The sequence below is a fragment of the Pyxicephalus adspersus genome, chromosome 6 (genome assembly GCF_032062135.1).
Source record: "Pyxicephalus adspersus chromosome 6, UCB_Pads_2.0, whole genome shotgun sequence".
Taxonomy (NCBI): Eukaryota; Metazoa; Chordata; class Amphibia; order Anura; family Pyxicephalidae; genus Pyxicephalus; species Pyxicephalus adspersus.
In genome coordinates, this window is record NC_092863.1 from 76,097,466 (window position 1) to 76,122,116 (window position 24,651).

At 38.4% G+C, this 24,651-nt stretch overlaps 1 protein-coding gene across 2 annotated transcripts; it reads left to right on the top strand.

The window, feature by feature from the left end:
• Positions 1-1,993: 1,993 nt before the first annotated feature.
• GTF2H2 (general transcription factor IIH subunit 2) lies at positions 1,994-23,365 on the top strand (the record flags this gene model as incomplete). Of its 2 annotated transcripts, none has more annotated exon segments than XM_072416228.1 (14): positions 1,994-2,072; positions 4,654-4,740; positions 4,826-4,903; positions 7,236-7,272; positions 14,261-14,347; positions 15,712-15,762; positions 16,600-16,654; positions 18,429-18,534; positions 19,729-19,819; positions 20,671-20,758; positions 21,476-21,583; positions 21,896-21,959; positions 22,673-22,776; positions 23,263-23,365. In XM_072416228.1, coding segments are annotated over 13 exon segments (1,028 nt in total), but the record flags the coding sequence as incomplete, so codon positions are not given.
• Positions 23,366-24,651: the final 1,286 nt, after the last annotated feature.

Consider the following 24,651-nt stretch of genomic DNA (forward strand, 5'->3'; position numbering starts at 1 on the left):
ACTGTAACTATTGTATATTAGGGGTTTATTTGCAGACTTCTTTGGCAAAGGAGTTATAGTAGGGACTGGACTGGCGAAGCACAGGTGGGTGGGGGATACAGAAAGCCCGGACTGGACACCAATAACAGGCCCAGCAATGCAAGAACTGGCCAGTGGTTATAAAAAGTAGATTAATTCACAACTACCATGTTGTGGTGCCTTGGAATTGGGGCCGTGAGATGTTCCATAACCTGAACATCCTTAATACGGGGATATAGTTAGGAATGTAATATTCTTTTTATATAAATTATTTTTTTTAAATAATTAGAATAGAAAAATGCAGTTGTCAACATGAAAGGAATGCAGCCCAGAGGACCAGCAGTGGACAACATAACAAAAAATATAACGCATATTTTAAATCAAATACATGTAAACTGAACATAGAACACACACATCAATAGGCATCTCTCCCATAAAAATAAAACTCTATGCCCTGTCCTTTTTTATTCTGTTCAAGAATAGTGAAACACATGGAGAACAAACAGAAGACAAACACCGCCTCCAGTAGTCGCTTTCACTAAGTTCAACACTCAGTAAACCAATCCAAGGTGGGCCGTTATCATCCTACATATGTAATCGCCTTCCTATAGTAGGCGGACATATTGAGAACAATAATCTTCTGGGGAGCATTAAGCTATGTGCACATTTCAGATGATTCCCAACCGAGATGAACGGGCTTGTTTCCTGTGATGAAAATTGCACATGTGTACGCAGCCTAATGGTGAAAGTTACAAATGATCCCAGGGAGAATCTCAGAAAAGACTGGGATACTGAGAACTTGGGTTGATGGGAGGTAATCATTGTAAGTCTGTTTCTGGGATAAGTAAATGGTATTTTTTACTTTGAATAGTGTAGGTAAGGGTTAAAATCTCTGGCAGTTCTTTCCTATTAAGAAAACTTCCTTCCTGTCCAAGAGATGCAAGGTAAATAAATCCCCAAAAAAGCTAGACCAATTCCCCTCCTAGTTGTTATTAGGACAATTGCCCCAAAAGGAAAATTTCCCCTCAACTCTTATTTTGATTTCTCCTTTTTCTTTCTTAGGCTGTTTCCCCAGTGTTTAAAGCAGCCCATGTCAGATATTCCCATGCATTCCAATAGGCTAATCCAGTGTTTCCCAACCTTTCTTAGTCGCGGCACATATTTTACAATTAGAAAAATCCCACGGAACACCACCAAAAAGTCAGACACGTAAATTAGCTCCCTGCTGCCATCTAGTGGAAGAGTTTTTTTTGGTTCTGCCTATCACTATACATCGCTGGTATAGACAAATGAAGACAAATTTTTTGCAGTAAATAAATCATTTTGGGACCAATTAACTGAAATTGGATAATTTCCCACGGTACACCCGAAGATCTCTCAAGGCACACTAGTGTGCCGCGGAACAGCGGTTGAAAAACACTGGGCTAATCTACAGCAGGCGTTTCCTTGGGGGACATTTTTTAAAATAGGTAACGCGCCTTGCAAAATTCAAAAGCAGGCTAACGTGGGTAAATGATTTCAATGGGGGCGTTTTCCCACATTTATAAATTCTTGAAAACATAATCGCGGTAAAGACACAGCATAGACGTTTCCAGCAGTTTAAAGGCAAGCTTAAAAATGCATGAATTTCAAACATGGGCTTTTAAAGCCTCAGGTTAAACACTAAAGTCGGTGTAGACCCAGTCTTGGTAACCATGGCCACCAGTATGGAGGGACAAATCTCTTCATTAGCGGCACAGAGAACTTTACAACCTTTCCCCAATATCCACAACTAAAATAGGACTTTGATTTGGCCAACCTTCCCTGTCATATAAACTAGGAAGCCCAATTACACACTAAATCAATTTTCATGTAAGAATTCATATGATTTGTCTCTATGTTTGCACAGTAATCTATTTTAATATATGAGACACTGTGTCGTATGTGAGCCAGCACTGAGCATACATTGTACATTGCTGTGTCTGGAGAGCGGAACGTTTGTGCAGTGTGAATGTTTCCGGGGAAGCTGTGCATTGCCGTACACAGGTTAAAGGGATCGGACAGTAACGGAGAAGGTACGATGTGTGAGGCGGTGTGTGTGCTGATAGTGTATGGTCCGTGGGCAGTGCAGGCTCTGGGCTAATGTTTGCCCTCATTTGTTTACACCCAAATGAATGTAAACGGAGGGTCAACGAGCTGCATCGTTGCAGAATGTGTGTAGATGGGAGCTGTTTATAATAATAAAGTCCTATTAGATATTGTTCCGGGTTATAACAGATTAGAGTTACACCTTAACTGTGTGACACCCAGGGTTGCATTTATAAGGTGACCTTTTCACAGGCAATGGATGAATTCATGTTTTATGAAACAATTGCACTCACAGGATTCACCTGCAATCAATACCAGATTCACTGCTTTATAAATGTGTGAATCTGTGTGAATACATTTTTTTCATGCCACTGTTTCCCTTCAGTCCCATCCAGTCATATCCTGTACACATACACCCCAATATCAGCGGCACATCAGTATTATGGTTCAGCTTCCTGTCCACACCGGGACGTATCTGTGTGTTGGTGACGGCCCGTCCAACATGGTGGCACCCAGCAGCAGTTTTAGGGCATTTATTATAATCGTATGGGAATATTTCTTTGGTCTGGTGATTAAACCAATTTAGATCCTGTTCTCAGATTTCATCTTTAAATCTGTTACAATAAAGCGTACCTAAACTCAGAATTTTCACTTTACATAAAAGTGTAGACAACCCTTTATGTTAAGTAAAAATTCTGTGTGTTTTTTTTTTTAATGGTGCAGCACCGCCCCATAATTCTCAATCGCCTAGGGGTGCGCAAAGCCTCCCGGGATACCTACGTCACGCATCCCAAGAGTCTTGGGTGCTCCTTGTGATGCTCGGGCATGCACAAAAGGAGCCTTTTTGTGAAAAGGGAAAAACTTACTGTCCATGCGTGAGATCGGCAATTTTTTTTTTCAACCTACGTCACCTTATCTCACGGCTGAGTCGGGTGAGGTAGAAAGAAAAGGCGAAGATGGCAGCGCCCGGCATGGAGACAGATACTAGGACGACGCAGGACCCGATGGAAGAGACCTCCGGACCGATCGACTGCTCTGCGGGATTTAAGGTAGGTGGATTTTTTTTTTGTTTTCGTCGTTTTCAGTTTACTTCCTCATTAGAGGAATGTATAAACTTATAGGAATACTTTGTTCTCTACTTGGGTCTCATAAAGGGTCAAGCCATTATTGGTCATCAGATCTGGGGTTAATAAGGTCTCGCAGATATGATTGTACCCGGATCAATGTATGGGATTTATTATTATTTATTATTACAATTTAGATCCCACAAATTTCATCTTTAATTCTGTTACATTATTATCAAGTTTCAGGCAATGGTGCAATGGTATCTGTCCTAATATAGTACATGTCCTTTATCTGCTCTTTGCAATACAATGGTATGGATCTCATCATTCTTTTTTTCATGCAATTACTTGCACCAAAAATCTATTGGTAAAGCAGAAATCTAAGTGAAATCTTACTAAGAAGATCTAAGAGATCCCAGAACAAGTCCACTACCCATGTGAGCTAAGGCTGCATTAATACCCCCAGAGTGTTTATGGGCTCACAGGAAAGCAAGGCTGGATACCCTCAACTATCCACCACTTGAGGGGTATTTGGCCTGGCTTTTTAGACACCCAATATTCCTTTGTGACGAAACCAGGAAGGGGGACAGTTGGATGTACATACCATATCATATTATTACCCGTATTATGACAGGTATAGGAACATAACAGAAGGCCACTATAGTGAACCTTTCTCAAGTTTTGGAGTTTGCCCAAACTTTTCTGCCCTCCTCATGCATTAATTTTGGCCATTCACCATGATGAGCTTTTTCTTTGGCTAGTAGGAATCATGGAGGATCGGAATATGGGCATTACTTACTTTGGGTGGTCTGCAGGCAAACACACACTTTTCCAGAATGACATCCACCCATCAAGAAATTGTAAATATTAACAAAATGTTTCCTTAAAGTCAGCCCACTTCTTCCATCAGGACCTAGTCAGGGTGTTGTTGTATCTTCAAGAAACTATGTACAGCACTCTGCCAAGCTCCTTCCATCAGCAATGATCACATCTGGAGCAGGTTTAAGGTGTAAGGTGACCTGGTTCTTTTGGATCTAGTTCAGCACCTCTTCAGAATATAGTACATTTATGCAACACTCACAAGCTGACCCAGCACTTTCAGCCTCTGATCCAATGAGCTAAGTTCTTCAAGCTTATGTATCCTTTTTTCCTTTTCCTCGCCCCATACCCTTGAAGTTAGATAATAAAATCTTATGTTGCTCATTTTTGTACTCTGTTTTTTATTTCTGCCACACTTTTATATGATTATTAGTTTTTGATACATTTGTTATGTATGTTTGAACCCTTTGTATCAATAAAAATTATTTGGAAAAAAAAGATAAAAGTACACCTGTCTGTGTTATATATATATATATATATATATATATATATATATATATATATATGATTTTGAAGTTCTTGAGTTTTTTGAAGGCTTACCTGATAAATGAGATATTTCCTATTCATAGAAATCTAGTAAATTAGTCAGTACATAGTTATATTACGTGTCTTTGCTTATCTTCAGAATAAAACATAATATAACAGAACATTTAAAGATGGATGAAGAACCAGAAAGAACCAAGCGTTGGGAAGGTGGCTATGAAAGAACATGGTAAGGACCGTGCCTCCATTGTCTAATATATCTTCAGTCCGTTGCTATTACTGATGTGTTTAAATTGCATTGCTTTCTTCCCCAGGGAGGTTCTCAAGGAGGACGAGTCAGGCTCTCTGAAAGCCACAATAGATGAAATTCTATTTAAAGATAAAAGAAAAAGGTAATTTTTGTTCTTGGTGCTTATATTCAGAATAAATAGGACACACATGATTTGTTTGTTATGCATTTTATATACAATATTTAATGTACAGCACTGCGTAATATGTTGGCGCTATATCCTGTTTAATAATATTATTAATTTTAATTATAATAATAACTTATCATTAGGTAAAAAAATAAAAAAGACAAAAATGCTTAATTTAATACACACATGTAGTATAGGGTTTGTTGCAATAAAATAAACAGTAGATCAGATTAATTAGGTTTGCTGAAGCACCTATTGGTTTGTTAAGGAGTAAAAAAGAGCAGAATCATTACCATATATGCTTCCTGGCTTCATTCCAGTAACATGTCCTGTTGGTTCAGTGGATTTTTAGGACAGTAAACACAGTTCTGCATTACAAGAACAATTTAGTCAGCAGTCATGCTATACTCTTCAGGGTGAAATTTCTCTGAGCGTATATCCTCTTCAACATATAAACTAAATGCTACATATCACATTCTACAGCCAGTACAGCATTTCCCTCTGATAATGAAGCTAACAATCAGGAATGAACGGCTAAATCCACCTTGGTGGTGAGGTTGTAGTGTTTTCCTTTTCTTCCGCTGCCTCTCGTGGAGATGCTACATTCAGCATCTCCCCTTCAGTATCTCCATAGCAAATGAATAGGGGTAGCAGTGACTGATACTAGTAACACTCTCTCCACCAGATGTCAAATGCGCATACACACAGGTTCTTTGGGAGCCAGTGCTGCAGTGTCAGTGCTTAAGCAGCTGGAATAGTGCCAGCTGTGGGGAGCCATGTGGAATCCTGTGACTCAGAAGCATGTGTGAATCTACGCTAAATGAATCAGCCCTTTTTCAAAATATTTTTATTGGGTTTTCTATATCTCGGTATAAACAGTAGAGAAATACAATAAAAACCTAATTACAAGAAAGTTCAATTGGTTTCTCTAAAATAACAAAATTGAAACAAGGTAAAATGGAAAATGGGTAAGGGGGGGGGGGGGGGGGTCGTGAACAATTCTAGTGCACCATAACATGAAGAACATCATTTTGTTATCCTGCCATACCACTTCCAGTGCTAGGATGAAGGATTCCCTTAAAAATAGGGATTCCCATATTATCAGTGATCACTATGCGAAAGAGAGTGGAGAAGAGGGATTGTGCACATGTGCAGGGTTACTGGGGTGTCGCCTATTCTGTGGTATACCCTGTTATGTTACTTTTAGTATGTACCAGGAGGAGTATTAGAAACATTCCAGAGTCTCCCCCCTTTCTGGAATTGGCAGTACCTTGGTTATAAAGCCATACCTCTTCCTCAGGAATTTTGATTTATGTTGTTCTTTTCTTTGTGTGGCCTCCAGCATATCTCCATAGAATATGGTCATGAGTGTTGCCTTAACCGTCTCCAGTGTAGGGAGCTGGGAAGGATACATTGGTTCATCATGGCCATTTTTGCTGCCAGCAAAGACAAACTAGCCCATTCTTCCCCCCCCCCAGAAAATTGATCCTCAAGATCGGTCCAAGCACCAAGTAAGCAAAGTGTCCACTTAAAGGATGTCACTGGGTTGGTAACTGGGGATAAAGACAAGGCAGATTTACTAAACACTTTTTTTTAGCTCTGTGTACACGAAGGAAAATGGCAGAGCTCAAGTCCAAATTCATAATAGCAATGTCACTGCCTTAAATGAGTCACAATGATTCAGAATTGATATGATTGAGAAACAGCTGTGAAAAATTAGGGTTGACAAAGCACCAGGACCTGATGGATTACATCTACGTGTCCTCAAAGAGCTGAGCTCTGTTATTTCAAAGCCATTATTTCTAATTAGTCACTGGCAAGACTCTGTGAAAATGTGGAATCGGCTCCCTCAGGAAGTAGTTTCAGCAACTACTATAGATTGCTTTAAGAAAAAGCTGGATGTTTTTCTAGAAGCACAGAATATAACTGGGTATTAAAGCTTTAAAGTAAAAATAACAGTGACTGTTGATCCAGGGAACATCCGAATTCCTCATGGAATCAGGAAGGAAATTTTTTTCCCCTGTTGAAGCAAATTGTACCAGGGTTTTTTTTTTGCTTTCCTCTGGACTAACTATGATTTATATTGTTTTATATCTGGGATATGTTTATTTGTCTAGTGGTTACACTTGGATTTTTTTAACCTAACCTACTATGTAACTATATAAATCATACAGTCCTCAAGGCCAAATTTCGACTTAAGATCAAATTTAAATTTTACTTAAGATCATAGTGAAGATCTAGTGAACAGTTGGTGAAATGTTACATTTGTGTTTGGCAATAAATTTAAATGGATATTTAATTTTTACAGAGTATTTGAGCATCGGGGACAAGTTCGACTTGGCATGGTAAGAATTTATTTTAAAGCTTTCCTAAATAAACTTTGTTGATTTTCGTCGGATATATCGTCCTTGTTTTGGGACCTATTCTCCATGCCTTCTGGGAGCAACATACTCCCTGTGTGGTTTGGTAAGGTCTCTTTTCCTGTTCCTTCTGGTAACATTCCTAATTAGTTTTGCTTTTTTCTGTTTCTAACTGGCTGACCCAATCTTGCATTGGTTGCCTAATCTCTGATGAGTTACAATTTTTCCCGGGAGTTTATGGAGTGTTTCTTCCTCAGGCTGTACCTCCATCCAGATATTGTCAGTCCTGTTCATTTTGGAATCTAGTGTAAATTTAGTGTATTGTATGGAGTCATAATGTGCAGCTTGGATCTATCTTCTCCTTATAAATAATAATTGTCACTTCGGGTTAGAACCCTTGGCTGAGTTCTGATCTGGTCTTCTGGAGGTTGTGGGTTTCACTTGTCATTTAGCTATTGCCCTGGAACCTCTGGGAACAGTTGGTTCTCTCAGTGTTGTTTCTGCTTGGAGTTCTTAATTTCCCCTGATGAGTTTTTCTTTTATTCATGAGGCCAGGTCAGTTTTCTGGTCTTTATGTATTTCAGTTTCCACCATTTATTGTGGAAACTCCCAAAAGTACAGAATTCTGTGTCCCTCTAAGGATGATAAAGAATAAAAGTCTTTTGTAAAAAATCACTGACATAGGCTGGGAGTGTAGGGTTTTTACTAGCTGGTGCCTTTTTGACTTCGTCCGAATCCTCCTAGTGGATTTTATCTTTCAATGAACTAGAAGAAAGAGATTTTATATTAACTGTTTACAAAACTGTATGAAATAAATTGTTCTTCAACCTGGTTATCTCATTACTAACTGACACTTCCCTTTATTAATCCAATTCAAGTAGCACAAAAGAGAGAATTGGGACTTTTTTTCTATAATATATCTTTATTAATTTTAACATAGAACACAACAAACAGTGGGTAAAAAAGGAACAAAATACAATGAAAACATTATCAGGAATACAAAGGCCAACCTATAAGTTGTAGCATATATAAACCAATTACAATCCAAAAATTCAATTTGTACAGGGCTAGGAGGCCTCCAGTGCCATATCCCAGTGCACAAAAAGAGAGGTTGGGATACATATGCAAATATAATTAAATACAATCAAAGTTCCCTATCCTGATTAATACAGCTCAATAATCAAATAACTTCCTTCACCCAGTTTTTAACAGCTGGAGTTACGGCTTGTTTCCAGTACCTCGGGATGAGCATTCTGGCATCTGTAAGAAAGTGGCCAAGTACGCTTCGCTTAATGGATTTGATGGAGCCCAGAATCAAGGACAGCAAAGTTACCTTAGGGTTATTTTGCACATTGGAGTTGGTACATTCATTTTAAATTTTTTTCCAGAAACAGCAAATCATTGGGCATGCCCACCAAATGTGGATCATGGAACCTCTATGTGTAAGGCAACGCCAACATTTATCTAAAATGGCGGAAGAAATACGATAGGGGACTGCCGTGCAAAGATACCACTGTGCCAATATTTTATAATTAGTTTCTTGTGCCCTACAGGTGGGAGTAAGTTTGTGTAAGAGCAAAAGATTTCTCTCATTCTTCTGCGGATACTTCCATGCCCAATTCAGACTCCCAATATCGCATGTATACTGGAGTGCTGGAAGAGGCTTCCCTATTAGGTAGATTGTAAAGTAAAGAAATTATGTGAGTGGGTGGTGAGGGCCACTGCAACAATGCCTCGAACCCTGTCAGACCTCTGGACAATATAGATGTTTCTGGGGACCAGGATATATATGATTGTATCTGCCTGTATGCAAACCCTGAAGTCATCCCTCTTGCTCGTCTGGGCCTGAATTGAGGTTGCCCGGCTGTTGTGTAATACCTACAAGATAGCGATCTTAGGGCAGTGACTAAATCTGAAAACACTTTTTGTGTATTGTTGGAGGGCCGTCTGGGTTATCAAAAAGAGGTGTCATGGGACTCGGGCGTGTAGAGACACATCCTCCTCGGATAAGATTATCCCATAAATGAAGAAGATCAGATGTGAGACCGGATAGAGGACAGTTTGTGCCAAGTCGATCTATCCAGGGTAGAGATCTCAAGTCTACCGGAGAAAGAGTGTCTTCCAACAAGACCCAACTCTTTTGTTCTCTGTTATGGAACCAATAAATCAACCTTACCAGGACTGATGCTCTGTAATACAATATATCATCCAGAATACCCACCCATGCATTTAGGTTTCGCAAAGTGTGATATGCTACCTTAGAAAGTTTACCCTTCCAAAAAGGCCCTAAAAGAGTTATGGATCTTCTGGAGATATATAGTAGGTAGAAAAATTGGAACTGTTTAAAAGATGTATAACAGTTTAGGTAAGATATCCATTTTAAGTGTATTGAGTCTAGCAAACCATGAAAGGGAGAAGGAATTGTATTTCTGTAAATCTGATTGCAATTTGCTGAGCAACGGTGTATAGTTATGATCAAAGAGTTTGGCAGGGTCTGACGTAATGAATACAGAGATATTTAACTGCTTCCTTACATATTCTAATAGAGGTATTGGAACTCAGGGACTACTCTTGCAATGTGGTCAAGGAGATGTTGAGGACTTCTGTAAAATTACTAAAAGAACCAAATTTCTTAAATTCCTTCAAAACAGAAGGGATGGTAGTATGCAGTGAAGTGATATATAACAAAAGATCGTCTGCATACAAAGACAATTTATAATGGTTCTCTCTCCACGTTGGACCCCTCGAACATCTGAGTTATATCTGAGCGCTACAGCTAAGTGCTCCATAACCAAAGCGTATATTAAAGGGGATAAAGGGCATCCCTGTCTAGTCCCATTTAATATCCAGGAAGGAATCTGATAGGTATCGGTTAACCCGAACTCGCGCTGAGGGAGGAGTATAGAGCAGATATCCTGGAAATCATACTTGAACCAAGACCTATTTGGCGTAATTCAGCGTACATAAATGACCAACTGACCCTATCAAATGCCTTCTCGGCATCAACCAAGAGAAGGCACATCGGTACCCCTGACGTCCTAGCATATTGGGTGAGAAGGATGGTTTTAAGGGTATTATCCCTAGCCTCATGTCCATGGATAAATCCTACTTAATCTTTATGTATTAGGGACGGCATATGTTTGGTAAGTCTATTGGCTTTTAACTTGGAAAATAATTTTGCATCAACATTGATGAGAGAGATAGGCCTATATTTTGAGCACAGTGTATGGTCCTTGCCCGGCTTTGGAAGGACAGTGATGTGAGCTTCTAGACTCTGGGGTGGGAAAGGGTTATCATCTGATATAGAGAGAGAACATCCTTGCCAGGAAAGGGACCAGGTTAGAAGTATGTTTTTTTTATAGACTTTGGGTGTGAACCTGTCCGGGTCTGGACTTTTCCCCGCCGGTGTGGATTTAATGGCATTCGCCACCTTCCGTAAAAGGTGATTACACAAAAGACACTACCTTAGGGTCCAGCATCGGGAGAGCTGTTTCCATGACATATTGGAGAGCTGCGGGAGTGACAGGGTTTGCTCAGAGTTGGTGGAGATCTGCATAATAGTTATAAAATTCTTGCAGTATATCTTGAAGTATGGCTCTTAAGTCACCCTGAGCTGTACGTATTCATCAGGCACGTGCAAACTACAGCCCAATCGGCGTATTTCTGCAGCCTGTTTGGTGGTCCGTGGCCTGTGCCACCCCAAGCAGGGTCAGAAGAAGGACCCCGCTGGGCTGGCGCACTGGGCAGAGCCGAGGACCACGTCCCCCGTTTGTTTCCTGGCTCCTTGATGTGGGCGGGCTGTGTCCCTGACGCAACCCTCCCACTCTCCCATCGCAGGCTCAGATCCACGATAGGAGAGTGGGCGGGGTTATGTCTTGGCGCCTACTTACCTCACATGTTCAGTCCATAGCAGAAGAAGAAGCTTGTGGAATTAAGCTTGTGACGTTATTGTGGGATTGAAGGGTTGAAAGCTAAAGAATGTTATCTCCCTTCTAGCTCTACATAATGAATATTTGCTTGCATTGTGCTGCACGGTACCAATCCTACCTAATGAGTATTTGTTTGAGTTTTTAAAGCAGAAGCAGCAGCAATTACCATGCAAATCATTTCATAATTCCAATTTAATGCAGCTGAATCTGTGAAATAATGTTTGTGGTACTAATAATTATGTGCAATTTCTGAATGATTATTTAAGGTAAATTATGTCAGAAAATGACAGGACAAAACAGTTTTCTAAAAAAGAGGCTGGGAATTGCTTATGAAGCTGCAGCCAAAGTAATTGTCAGTTTTGGTTTTTCACAGAAAACAGTGTATGTGAGTAGAGCTCCCTCGTCAATACAGATGCAGCACTTGGGGATTTTACTTGTGTATGAAGCTGGCAGCAGGAGATTCACTAAAACAGTGGAAGTCCAATACAAAATGTCTTTGTATTTTCTTTGAGTCCAACACAAAGAAATCTTTATATATAATATATAATCCAGTCCGGTCCCTCTGTCAAGTTTTAGAAGAGTCAAAAAGTTTGCCCACCCCTGCTATAGATGGTACATATGTAACAGGTGCCCGAGGATGAAGTCCCCTCGATAAGAGCCTCCCACATTTGTTTCCATATTGGTATAGCATTTTGCCAAATCGATCCCTGGTGTGCCAGATCATAAAGCTCCAATAGATGGGTCCTAGCTGCAGTTAAACCAAGTGTCAGAGGACAAGGTTTGTTTATGAAGACATTCCAAATTTCAAATTTTATCTATTGTGGTTTGAAAATCTTGGGATCTGATATTCTTCAATCGTGAGCCTTGTTAAATTAGGACCCCACAAATATATGCTTTCATGGCTTTTCATTGCGTGGGAAGAGGGGTAGTGTCTGAATTATGGTCCTGTATGAAGTTGGCTATAACATCGACAACTGCCTTGGCACAAACGGGGTCCTTAAACAAAGAATCATTACACCTCCAGGTCCCCCCTTTGAAAGACAAAAGTGACCGATATAGATGCATGGTCTGACCACGGATGAGTGTCGATAGTAGAAAGGGGATGACAATCAAGTGTAGGGTGACTAACAAAAATGTAGTCAATACGTGAGCATAATCGATGTGTTTTGGAATAAAATGTAAAATCTTTGTCAGAGGGATGTAAGTGCGCCAAACATTCATTAACCTAAGCGTGTTCAGTTTAGCCTGGAATGCATTTATTTAGCAAAAGATATGGGGGTTTTCCCAGATGAAGTGTCTATTTAGGGAACAAGAGCAAAGTTGAGGTCGCCCCCCACAACCAAGATACCTTCAGAAAACTGTTTTAGGGCGTCTAGGTATTTAATTGAAGACACAGTCGGTTGGTAATTCGGTGAGTACAGAGATGCTAAAGTAAATATCTTTCCCCAAATAGACACCTTAAGAAACAGGTATCTCCCCTGGGGATCTGCATGAGTATCTATAACTTGAATTGACAATGATTTGTGGAATGCAATACAAACTCCCCTGGTTTTGGCTCCAGGCTTGGTGCTATGGTGCTGTACCCCGCCGGTACCTGTTGCGAAGAGAAGGTAACCTATTAGTTTAAAAATATGTTTCCTGGAGCAAGAGAATGTGGACCTTCGCCTTGTGTTGAGCGTATAAAAGTTGGGAGCGTTTTGTAGGGCTGTTGAGCCCCTTGACATTAAGGGTACGGACTTGTAAAGATTGAACTAGTGGGCACTGTGATGACATCTGTGGCATCAGCTATGTTGTAAAGTTGTAATAAGGGGAGGCAGAAGGGAACCAGAGGGATTGGGGTGAAATGCGGAAAAAGACTAAACTATGGGACAGAGGGTGAGCACCAAGCGGGGCAGGAGGGGGAGTATAACCCCAAATTCCGTCAACTAAAGATGATTTACCCATGTGGGGGAGTGTCAGCCAATAGCGGTATCTGCCCGATCCTGCCTGAGGGGTCCACATAAACCATATGGAGACATATCCTAAATGTCAAATCTGCACGTCTGGGGAACCTAGAGCTGTTTGGGAACAGCTGCAAATTAAGCAGCAACATCACATAACCTAACCTGTGAGAGCTAGGATTACCATGACAATATTCAATAAAAGTGGAAAGAAATACTAATACCTCTCTAGTACCGTCTGTCCCTTAAAAACAAGAGGAGGCTGGCCCACAGTGGGATATAAAACATCATTACTATATGTATGAGTTGGGCAGTAACAACAAAATTGCATCATCCATGTATATTCAAAACCTAAATTAAAAACAGTACATGTAATAAAACAATTATAATTATTCTGTTTTATCTTTAGTATCCACATAAAACCTTTACCAATTAAGCTGTACTATTCCAGATATATGGGGATTCTGGTTAGTCTAGTATTCTCTACACGTTTCGCAGCACAACCGCCCATTTCCTCAGGAGATCTAGAGGGTCCACATATTGCTATATGTATTCATCTATTGTTCAAAATATTCTTTACATACACAGAACATATAATGATTCATCATACACTTACATATTTTTGCTAGTTCTCCTCCTCCAATATATCACAGGAAGCACCTGGGCGCTAGTGATTGTGTGACATCAGATAAAGGGTGGTGTGGCAATAACATTTTTTGTTGCTTTTCTGTCCCCCTTGCCTATCCAGGATGCACTGCAGGTTGCTGGGAGGCCGCACAGGTTACCTGGCCACACGTCCCAACCAATTATAGTCTTGAATGCGCGGCTAGGTAGACCCTTGGGATTGGATCAGTATCCGATGGGGTCACATGCTCCGTGCAGCTTTTTGATCTTTTTTATTGCTGTTTCAAACTAAAGCAAAACTTTGGTTTCAAATTGTAAATTTGTATACACCTGTTGCCCAAACTTGTAACTTCATACCTCCTTAAATACGATGGTGGCACTAGCTGTTATTCCTAGCCTTTGACCTATGCTTCTGAAATTGGACAGCAATCATGTATTGTTTGTGAACAACTGTGAGCCTAAATGTATTTATTTTACTAGATGCGCCACTTATATGTGATCATTGATGGGTCAAGAACGATGGAAGATCAGGATCTGAAACCTAACAGACTTACAAGTACACTGAAGGTAAGCTGTAATTATTAATGTTTGATTTCCTTGTGACACACACATTTTTTTAAACTGGTCATAACACCGGTAGCCAAATTGTTTTGCAAGTTAATAAAAAAAAAAAAAAATTTTAATCCTGCAAATCCGTCAGGATGTTTCTTTGTTTGGGTCCCGTGTTGCCCCAGTGTCTGTCTTCCAGATGGTTGCAGAAGAAGCGCCGACATCTTCTCTCTTCTTCCGGGTTCTTCTTTGTACACCTACTGATCTTGCACTACGCAGGCGCAAGATCGGGTGGATGTAGATAGGGAAAAAGATTGCTGATCTTACTGCGCTTGCATGTGATCGGCAGAGAAGGAGTAGCCAAGAGCCTCCTAGGATGCATGACGCAGGTATCCCAGGAGGCTTTGCACTCCATTCTGTCTTGATCGCTGAGGGAAGGTGCTGCACCCTTTTTTTTTTTTTTTCTCTTACAGAACTAAAAGGATGTTGCACTTTTGTTTTGCAAATTTAAGGGTTGCTACCCTTTTATGTGAAGTAAACTTTTTGAGTTTAGGTCCACTTTAACTTGATTTGATAAAAACATAGAAATATGGTCTGGTTTTGTAAATCTAACTATTGGGTATTCAACATAAAAGCAAACAGGACATTTTTTGTCATCAACAGGATAAATGAATACATTGATTATCTGCCTACATGTCAAGGGGAGGGATATATTGGGCATCGGGTGAACAGTTTTTAATGGTGATGTGTGGGAAGCAGAAATAAATGTGAAGTGTAAGGATCTGAGAATTTGTGATGACAAGGGAACAGTATAGACAGATCATCTATAAAATAGCAGGCCTGATTGTATAATCCAGATATGCATAGGATATTGCCTAACAAAAAGTTATTCAAAGAAGAAGAACTAAAGAACTGCTCACAGGGATTTGGACGCCAAAGGGGGTGACAAATGTAATGCTGTGTTATTTGTTGTGTATGTTCCTAAAATAATAAACAGCCTTCTTCAAAGACAATTGGTGGTATTCCAAGTATCCGTCTATTCTTAACAAGCAGTAATTGTACTTCTCAACAATTCACCCTTACTTTTGTAGCCACAGACAATATAGAGTATTTTAGTGTCAATTCAGGCTTTTTTACTACTTGATAGAAAAAGTAAAAATAATGTCCATATCCTAGCTCAGGTTCACTTTAAATCACTTTAGGCAATTTCCAGTTTGATATAAAGCAGTAAGTGAGTGTTATTTGCAGGATCACCTGTTCAAAATAAAGGAAAGACTGTAAAAAAATATTTTTGTTTTTGGATTTATGGCTAATTTTAACATATAGATTACATAGACTAAAAAATATTGTTTCCATATACATTTTTTTCTGTCTCTCTTTAGCTTATGGAATATTTTGTGGATGAATATTTTGATCAAAACCCAATAAGCCAGGTAAGGGTTATAATTTATTTTATATTAAAAAAACAGTGTTGCCAGATTGTTTTAGAATTCTATCTTTAACACTTTTTTTTGGTTGTTTGTTTAATTAAATATCAGTTTCTTGTCTTAAAAAAAGATTCAGTGGCTATGCAGTGTTTGTATTGGAAAATCAAACATTTTGATGAAAAAATTGTAACCTAAAATAAAATGGATGAAGTTAAAATATTTCACACATCTCAGCACAAATGACCTATTGATTATACATTCTGCCACACCTCTCTGATATACTTGGTTATAATTGTGTTAAATAGTCTGGAACTATGTATTATCTTAAATATAAGATATTAGAGCTCTAAAATTAGACTTTCTTCACTTTCAGTCTCAAACAGGACTCATAGTTCATTTTATTGTAGCTCCATGCAAAGTGTCCTGACAAAATGTTTTGGGGGAATGTCTGTTGCCTTGATAAATGATACTGTGGTGCCCCTGTATTGATTGGACTGCATAGACTGCATAGTTAAAGTACTTCCTTTTCTTGGCTTTATATTGACTGTAATAACAATAATAATATCTGCAGGAAATCTCTAGATTTATAAAAATTGCCTGAATTGCCACATATAGGGTTCTAATTATAACAGGGAATCTGACATTCTCTCAAACATTCCTTCACAGGAATCTTCCAGGTCCATGTGTTTCAATGGCAGTATTTAGAAGAGAATGTTTGAGGGAATGTTAGATTCCCTGTTTTATATTTAATAGAGCTTAAAGAGTCCCTGCCTTCTTTGTTTTCTAAATATTTTAAATGAAGCACTTCCTTTACTAATTAAACACGTTTTTGATCATTTTCAGATTGGTCTCATTATCACAAGAAATAAAAGGGCAGAAAAGCTGACAGAGCTTGCTGGTATGAGCCGTATATTCATATTCAATTTCCTATTTACTGCAACTTTGTGTATTTATTTTTTTATTCAATGGTCATAAAGTTGACAATTTTGTAAAATACAGGAGAATATTGGGCTTCCGAAAATGTTTTTATAAGGCAATGGACTGTAACTTTTAACAGGCAATCAGGTACTTTGTTAACCTCATTAAAGCTGAACTTCAGGCAAACATACTTATCTTTAATACGTGCGTATACACCACTTATTTTGACCTGAAAATGTCTTTAGAAAAAGAATCTTGGTCACACCAGTAGACTGTGCTGTGTCCTCATGTAAATGTATTCTTACCATTGATTTTTTTTTAGAATACTTTGTCATTTATTAGCACTTTACATAGGGAAATTGTGCCATCTACTGGAGGCCAACAGTAATGTACAAAAGATAATTTAAGAGCAAGTTGACCCATCATAACCAACTCAAATGTACAACATACTTTACCCTGGAAAAAGGGGGGAAAAAGATAAACAGGTTGAGTCCATGTGATTGTAATTTTTTTCCCAATAAAAATAACGCCCCGTGAATGCAATTATTCATAATAATTATATTGGAATTTTTATTGATTACTCCTTTGTATGTTGGGCTATAATGCTCGCATTTTGTACCCTAGGTTGTTACTCAAGTCAGTGTTTTTTTTTTTTTCTTGAAAAAGTAGGTATCTTGTTTTATATTCGTATAAAAATGAGTATATATGGTACATTATTTCATTCTTTTCAAGGGCCTTCTTCACCAAAAGCAAGGGTAATTCATCCAGCAGGTATTCTTTAAGGGTGAATTTTTTTTTTTTGTAGTATAAGGGCAGCCACTCAGTCATACAGCTGCTATAGTTACATAAATCAGTGCTTTTCCTCCAGGCCATTTATAAATATACAGCCTCAGACTTCCTATTAGGAATCACCAGGATGCAAGAGGTGGAGGACCATGTTAGATTTACTAGACAGTGGTTTGGAAGTATAGCTTCTGCTGTGCCATTTCCTGCTGCTACATTTGCAGATTTTACCCCAAAAAAAGGCCAGAATATGAAGGGACATTGGAACAGTATGAAATAAGGTCTATAAGTTTTCATAGATTTCAGCTTTAGGGGATTAGAAATTGAGTAGGAGAAAGAAAACCCTGTCGTTTTGTTTTTTTAATGTCTTTGTATGGTTGTGGAGATTGTCCTTCTCTTCCTGTCTTAAAGTCACATCAGGAAGTTAGGTAAAATCTAGAGGAGGAAAGGGAACTGCATGTTCTGGTAAAGTGCTATTGTCCGCTATTGCAGTGGTCGCCAACCTTTTCGGTCCCACGGATCACTAAAATTTACCGGCTCTGCATCGCGCATGCACGGGGAGCCGGGTATCATTCAAAGGGGAAGAAACTTCCCCCATAGTGACGTCATGATGCCAGAACCGACCCACTCTCCCATCACAGATCTGAGCCTGTGATGGGAGAGTGGTGGGTTTTGTCCAGGGACACCACCCGCCCACTTCATTGAGCCTGCATTTCGTACAGGAAACATAGTCTGCGTCTCTGGCAGGTGCACCCCGCCATCAGGGTCTTTCTCCTGACTCCGCTTGGGGGCGCTTCGGCCAGATCAGCAGACCACCAAAATTTTCTCCACCGGTTGGAGCTACAATAAAATAGGATAGCAATAAAGGAACAGGCATTGCAGGAGCTGGATGAGCCTCTTTAGATTTATTGTGTTTTGTAAAATTAAGGTGCAATAATTACATATCATGGATCCTATTTCATTTTTTCCAGGTAACCCTAGACAGCACATAACTGCCCTCAAGAAAGCTGTAGACATGACCTGCAGTGGCGAGCCATCTCTCTACAACTCCCTCAACCTCGCTCTGCAGACACTGAAGTCAGTAATTGTGCTATTGTTATGTCTTATATGTGACACAAGACTTTTTAATGTAAAAAGAAACAATACAACTATACCCAAACACTAATGCATCTCCAAACAATAATGACTTTAATATGTACATTTTCATTTTGTAGATTTGGTAAAGTGGAGTTACAACCACTGTTTTTTTTTTTTTATTTATTGCTGTGTCACCTCTGGGGAGATTCATCCTTTGCTTGCCCTAATAAAGGCATTGTCCCTGGACTAAAAGGGATGAAGAATCCATTTCCAGTGTGTATATGGGACAGGAAATTAAGAGAATTTCATCCTGTCCCTGCTGTAACTATTTTAATACAATGACTGTGCAACTAGCAGTAAAATAAACTACAGTACAGGTTCAAAAATCCGGCAACCTCCAGACTTGGTGTGCTGGATTTTCGAATATTCCAGATTTTTGAAGGTTATATATTCTGTATATATTAAAATGAAATGACACTAAAGGAAAAGCAAATGAAATTTTATTGTTCACCAACTAAATAAAACAGTTTTACTCAATTTCTAAAAAACTAAACAAAATAGTTCCTCAGAATTTTAATCATTACTGTACCCCCGAAGAGAAGCTAAATAGCAGATGGGCTGTCAGGATGATCATCCTTATGACTGACCAGCTTCATTTTATGGAGGAAAAGCAAAACCCAACAGCTGATTCTGAAGTAGAGCACCATCAAAACATAAACAGCACCTCCGGAAAGTGTAAATGTGAAAGTGCGCTCTGAAATCCATGCTGGAAAACTGAAGGATTCGGATTATTGAAGGCCAAATTTTTGAATGTCAACTGTATTGCAATATCTAATCTGATTGATTTCTATGGGTTTTACCTTTAGCTCCTTTGTTTCCTTTTGTTTTGTTGGTTTATTGACATTTCTGTATCCTATTCTGTTAACTACTACATCTGTCCAGGTACTAACCTGATAAAATCTCTTAGACATGCATTTAGGTACTAGATGGTGCTTTCCACAGATGAGTAATATGAAAATATTAGAACAGTAAGCAAATTGAAGCCAAAAGTACTTTCATCTTGGCAATAGAGACTCAAAACCTTTAGAAATACATAAGTTTTATTTTAAACAATATGTAGTTTGTGTAAAAAATCATATTGTGACTAGAATTTGAGTAAATCTTTATTTTTCATTTGTGTTTCTTTTAATGAAGACACATGCCTGGCCATACCAGCCGTGAGATTCTGGTAATCTTTAGCAGCTTGACAACATGTGATCCTTCCAATATATATGATATAATTAAGGTAAGTGTTGTCTTTTGTAACTTTGTAACTTTTAAGTATAAAGTGTCTCAATAATTTATAAACCTAGAAATACAGATTCTTTGGCTAGTAGGCTGTACAGTGTTTGGAAAGTGAAGATCACCTTTATGTTGCAAAAATTTGAAGTTTCTGCTAGTTATGGCTCTTCCAGACCTGTATAGAGAAAATCACCTCTGGCATTAACATGAAAATTCAAATTTTATCTATAAAGAATTTAGTAGAATGTGTGGTATACTATAAATTACTGGTTTTGTAGTCATTAGGAAAAATAATAGCATTGCTCATATAAAATGTTACAGTATATTGTCTGTAAACAGGCTACGGTGTTAGTATATTTTAGGTACGCAAAGCTAGCTATGAAAACTGTTTACCTTTTTAAGGAACAGGCTTCCCAATATTGTCAATTTAGTTAAAGGTATAGCCTAGTAGCCTTCATTAATAATCAGGATATTCCTTTAGGGGGATCTCATGTCTACCTGGTGTTTTGAGGTTGGTTGGCATACAACCCATGGATCAGCTCCAGTTGCATTTTCCACTATATAATATTTGATTACTATTAATAAACAGGATTTATTTAGTGCCAGCATAATATTCAGTGCTGTACATTAAATAGGGGTTGCAAATGATAGACAGATATAGACAGTGACACAGGAGGAGAGACATTTACTGTTTTTACTGCAGTATATTTACATTGTCTGAGACTAGTTTTTCTTTTAACTTGTATAAACTGACAAAACTTGTAGGCAGTTTTACATTTAACATTGTTAAAAATGTTTGATATTGTTCCTGCAGTTATACAACTAACTAATTTTATGTTTTCATTTTTCCGTCAGTGCCTGAAAGCCAGTAAAATCCGGGTGTCTGTTATTGGTCTCTCAGCCGAGGTTCGCGTGTGCACTGTACTCACGCGAGAGACTGGTGGTGAGATATATTTAGTAGCCTAAATTGTCTGAAATAATCATCCTTCAATAGTGTAATTTGCAGCAGTGCGTTACTAGTAAGCTGCTGGAAAAGGTTTATTGCACCTAAATATCCAGGACTTCATATTTAACTTCATGCTAATTTTTTAACTTTATAATTCAAACTAATTCAGTACTTTCAGATTGCTGCAGCATTTATTTGAATGTTTAATTGTACAGACACATACTGTAATAAACGTATATCTCCAGTGGAAGAGGTGTATCCACCTAATGTGCTTATTATTGGGTGTCACAGCCACACAAGCAGCCCGAGGCTGGGGAGTTGAGTGGGAAAACTTTGTGTCCGTACGTCTGGAGAACTATAAGTCTATAGCCTATTCTGCTAGCCGTTTAATGCCAGGTGTATGAACCCAAAGTGAGTGAGCTGTGCAGGCACAGGAACATTGAAGATAGGTTACACTGGTAGGCGGAGTGGCACCTTAAAGTCTTTTATAGTGAAAAGGAATGTGGAGTCCTGATTATAATAAGTTAGTGGCACTGTGTCTCCCCCTGGCAAACCTACTCCACCAGGTTAGGTCCTGTGTTCATCATACAGAAATCCAGCCCTGCATCATAGATGACAAATAAATGCACAATTAAGGTAATATATATTTCATGATTGCCTACTATATAGTAAAATAATGTATTACGTATACATGGATTATTTTATATTTGTTAGGTGTTTATCATGTCATCCTGGATGAGAGTCACTTCAAAGAGCTCCTAATGCACCATGTCAGCCCACCTCCAGCTAATAACAGTTCAGAATGTTCTTTGATACGAATGGGTAAGGGACTTTTAATTCCTTTCTAATCATGTTAATAAAACAGCCCAGTCATCTGTAAGTAAGGAAGGTAAAAAGTTCTATAGGTTTTTGGCCAGGTTTATAGAGCCTGGTTCATGTCCTTAAATTGGTGGGGATGTCCGAAGTAATGTGGCAAAGTTTAAATATAAGAGGTGAACAGGTTTCAATAGGAGAAATAAATCATCTGGATAAATATTCTCAAGTAAGAAAAGTGAAACTTGTGATTTAATTAGTAGGCTTTTAAATGTGAGTGTCGGTTTATATTTTATCTTTTTTTAACTGTTTTCTTTATAGGCTTCCCTCAGCATACAATGGGTTCTCTGTCTGACCAAGATGCAAAGCCTTCTTTTAGTATGGCGTATGTATGAAATACAGTGTACAAAAATGTTTTGTTAAAAATAGTGAATAATCCACCAACTGGTCTATAAATAACAGATATTAAAGTAATTTACACAAAACTGAAAAATTTAGGACAAATATTGTTTAAAAACAAATAATACTGTACAAAATAATTCCTAATTTAAAGTGTATGAAAATGATTGGTGTTCTAGTCAGTGAATTCCCAGCTAAATTGCCTGCAGTGAACTCTTTGCGGGGTTGTCATCCTTCTTCCTGCTGCATCCTTATCTAAGCCAAGCAGGAGGATTATTGGCATTGGCACCTTGCCAATTACTAAAGGACCAATATTCATAGGGGGCTCCCTGTGTCTAGAGGAAGTGATCCATTGTGCCCTCTCGCATTCTGCCTTTTTGGTCTAATGTAGTATACTTGGTGGCCCCTATGGTTACTTCACAGGTGCAAAGAAGAGAATTCCCCCATTTGTAGCGAAGGTTAAACATTGTTTATTAATGTTACATTTAGTTCATACACCCAGTGTAGTTGGTTTGAAAAATGTTAATGAACCTTTTTGTGTATGAAATTTGACAGTGAAAAGATGATCTTCTTTGCTACACCATTTCATTGTTTTCCAGTTCAGTAGATTATTATAAAGTTAATATAAAGTGAAAAAACGTTTTGGTATAATGGGGATATTATTGTGTATATAAGTGAAGTTATTTTTTTCTGTTTTAGACACCTGGATAGCACTAATGAGCCTGGACTGACATTAGGAGGCTATTTCTGCCCTCAGTGTAAAGCAAAGTACTCTGAGCTCCCAGTGGAATGCAAAGTTTGCCGTGAGTAAATGAACATTGTTATTTCATCCCTCAAATACTGCTATAGAGGATAGTTTATAGCTATTTAGAGCCATTCATGTGACAGTTTTTATTGTGACAGGTCCTAAGAAACTTTAATGGGATTTAACTTTAAAAATCTTTTTATATTATGTTTTTTTTAGTTTTTTTTTGATGTTATGTAATGATTTTAATGGTGAAACAAACTAATATGCAATTCACTAGGCCAGTCCATCCATTTATGGTCATACTAAGAAATGTTTTTATATCTGTAATCTCTCCTGGACTCTCCTGACCCGACCTGTTCATGGTTAGGATAGATCTGCCGGAATGATTTCCCCCAGGACCGGCTTACACCTGCAAGTTCATCCCTCTCTGTATCCAAAGGAACACTCATGCAAGTCACCTGATGGAAACTTTCTCGCACAACAATGTTTTGTAAATGTTTTACTGTTCCTATAACTGAACCTTCTTTTCTTTTTCTTTTAGACCTTACTTTAGTGTCTGCTCCGCACTTAGCACGGTCGTACCATCACCTTTTCCCATTGGATGCCTTTAGAGAAGTTTCCACTGCAGAATATGAAGGGGAAAAGTAAGTTTTTTTCATTAAAAGAAACTTGTGAACATTGTGTGACCAACATGGTGTCTGAATACATTTATTGTATAATATCTTTAAAAAATGATTTAGCATTTCTTAGTGTATATCAAGGCAAATAAATACAAAAAAACTTATGTTGTACATTTCTGCAGTACCTGCACATCTTTTCATGCTCTACATTTAAAAAAAACACACGGCATTTGTGTGGACTGTATGGTGTCAGCCCTGCCCAGTTTTCTTTTGTAAATTGCTCATGACACCCACAGTGGGACATATATAAAAATCCATGAATCAGGCATTTACTAAACATTTAGTATGAGGGAATCCTCCAGGTGCGTGTGTTTTAAACGACAGTGATTGATTTACAGTCAGTGGATGAAAGTCACATTCACGGTTATTAATCTACCCTTTGTGGTTTATTATGTGTTCTTGTAACATTTCTGTTTGCTTTTTATCTTCATAGTGAATTGTCTGTTATAATACTTATTTAGCCTTTATTTAATTTTACCCCCTTAAGGTACTGTACACAATCACTACACAAACGACCATTTCAGAATATATGTATCCTGATATACGCATGTGATTTTTGGGCTCATCTTGACAAGCTGTCATGAACATTAAAAATCAGCGCAATACAAGTGTACGAAAATGTAATCCCAGCTTGAGGGAGATCAATTATTTCTAATAAATCTTAGAAGAAACTAATATCATGGACATTGTGTGTGTGTTGTATAGTGTGCATATATATATATATATACACAGGTAGTTACTGAGTAAAGGACATCCAACATATAGATGTCTCCTAGATACTCATGTGCAGGAGGCTTGATGTGGGGAGGGAGGGAAGTTTGCATGACTTGCAGAAGAAATCTTTTGCTAAACCCAGCCGAGGTTGTGGGTGATCTTAGGGTTGAGCTCTTTCTGCAGCCAACTCTTTAATGACCAAGTTGTTTCTTTTTGCATATCATAGCACAGCTTACTCCAGAAGTTAATGAATGTCCAGGCTCCACACAGTTTTATTTTTGCTTTGTTTGTGATTAGCTCACAATGAGGATTTTATACAGTAACTTACACCACGCTGCCTAATAATATGTTGAGACAAACATCTGTCCTAATTGCATAATTAAAATAATGTACCTGTTCCGACTTACATACAAATTCAATTTAAGAACAAACCTACAGTCCCTATCTTGTATTTAACCCGGGGACTACCTGTATGTATATATATATATATATATCTTAAAGGCACCATTGGCAATAGGTTGCCCCACCACTGTCAC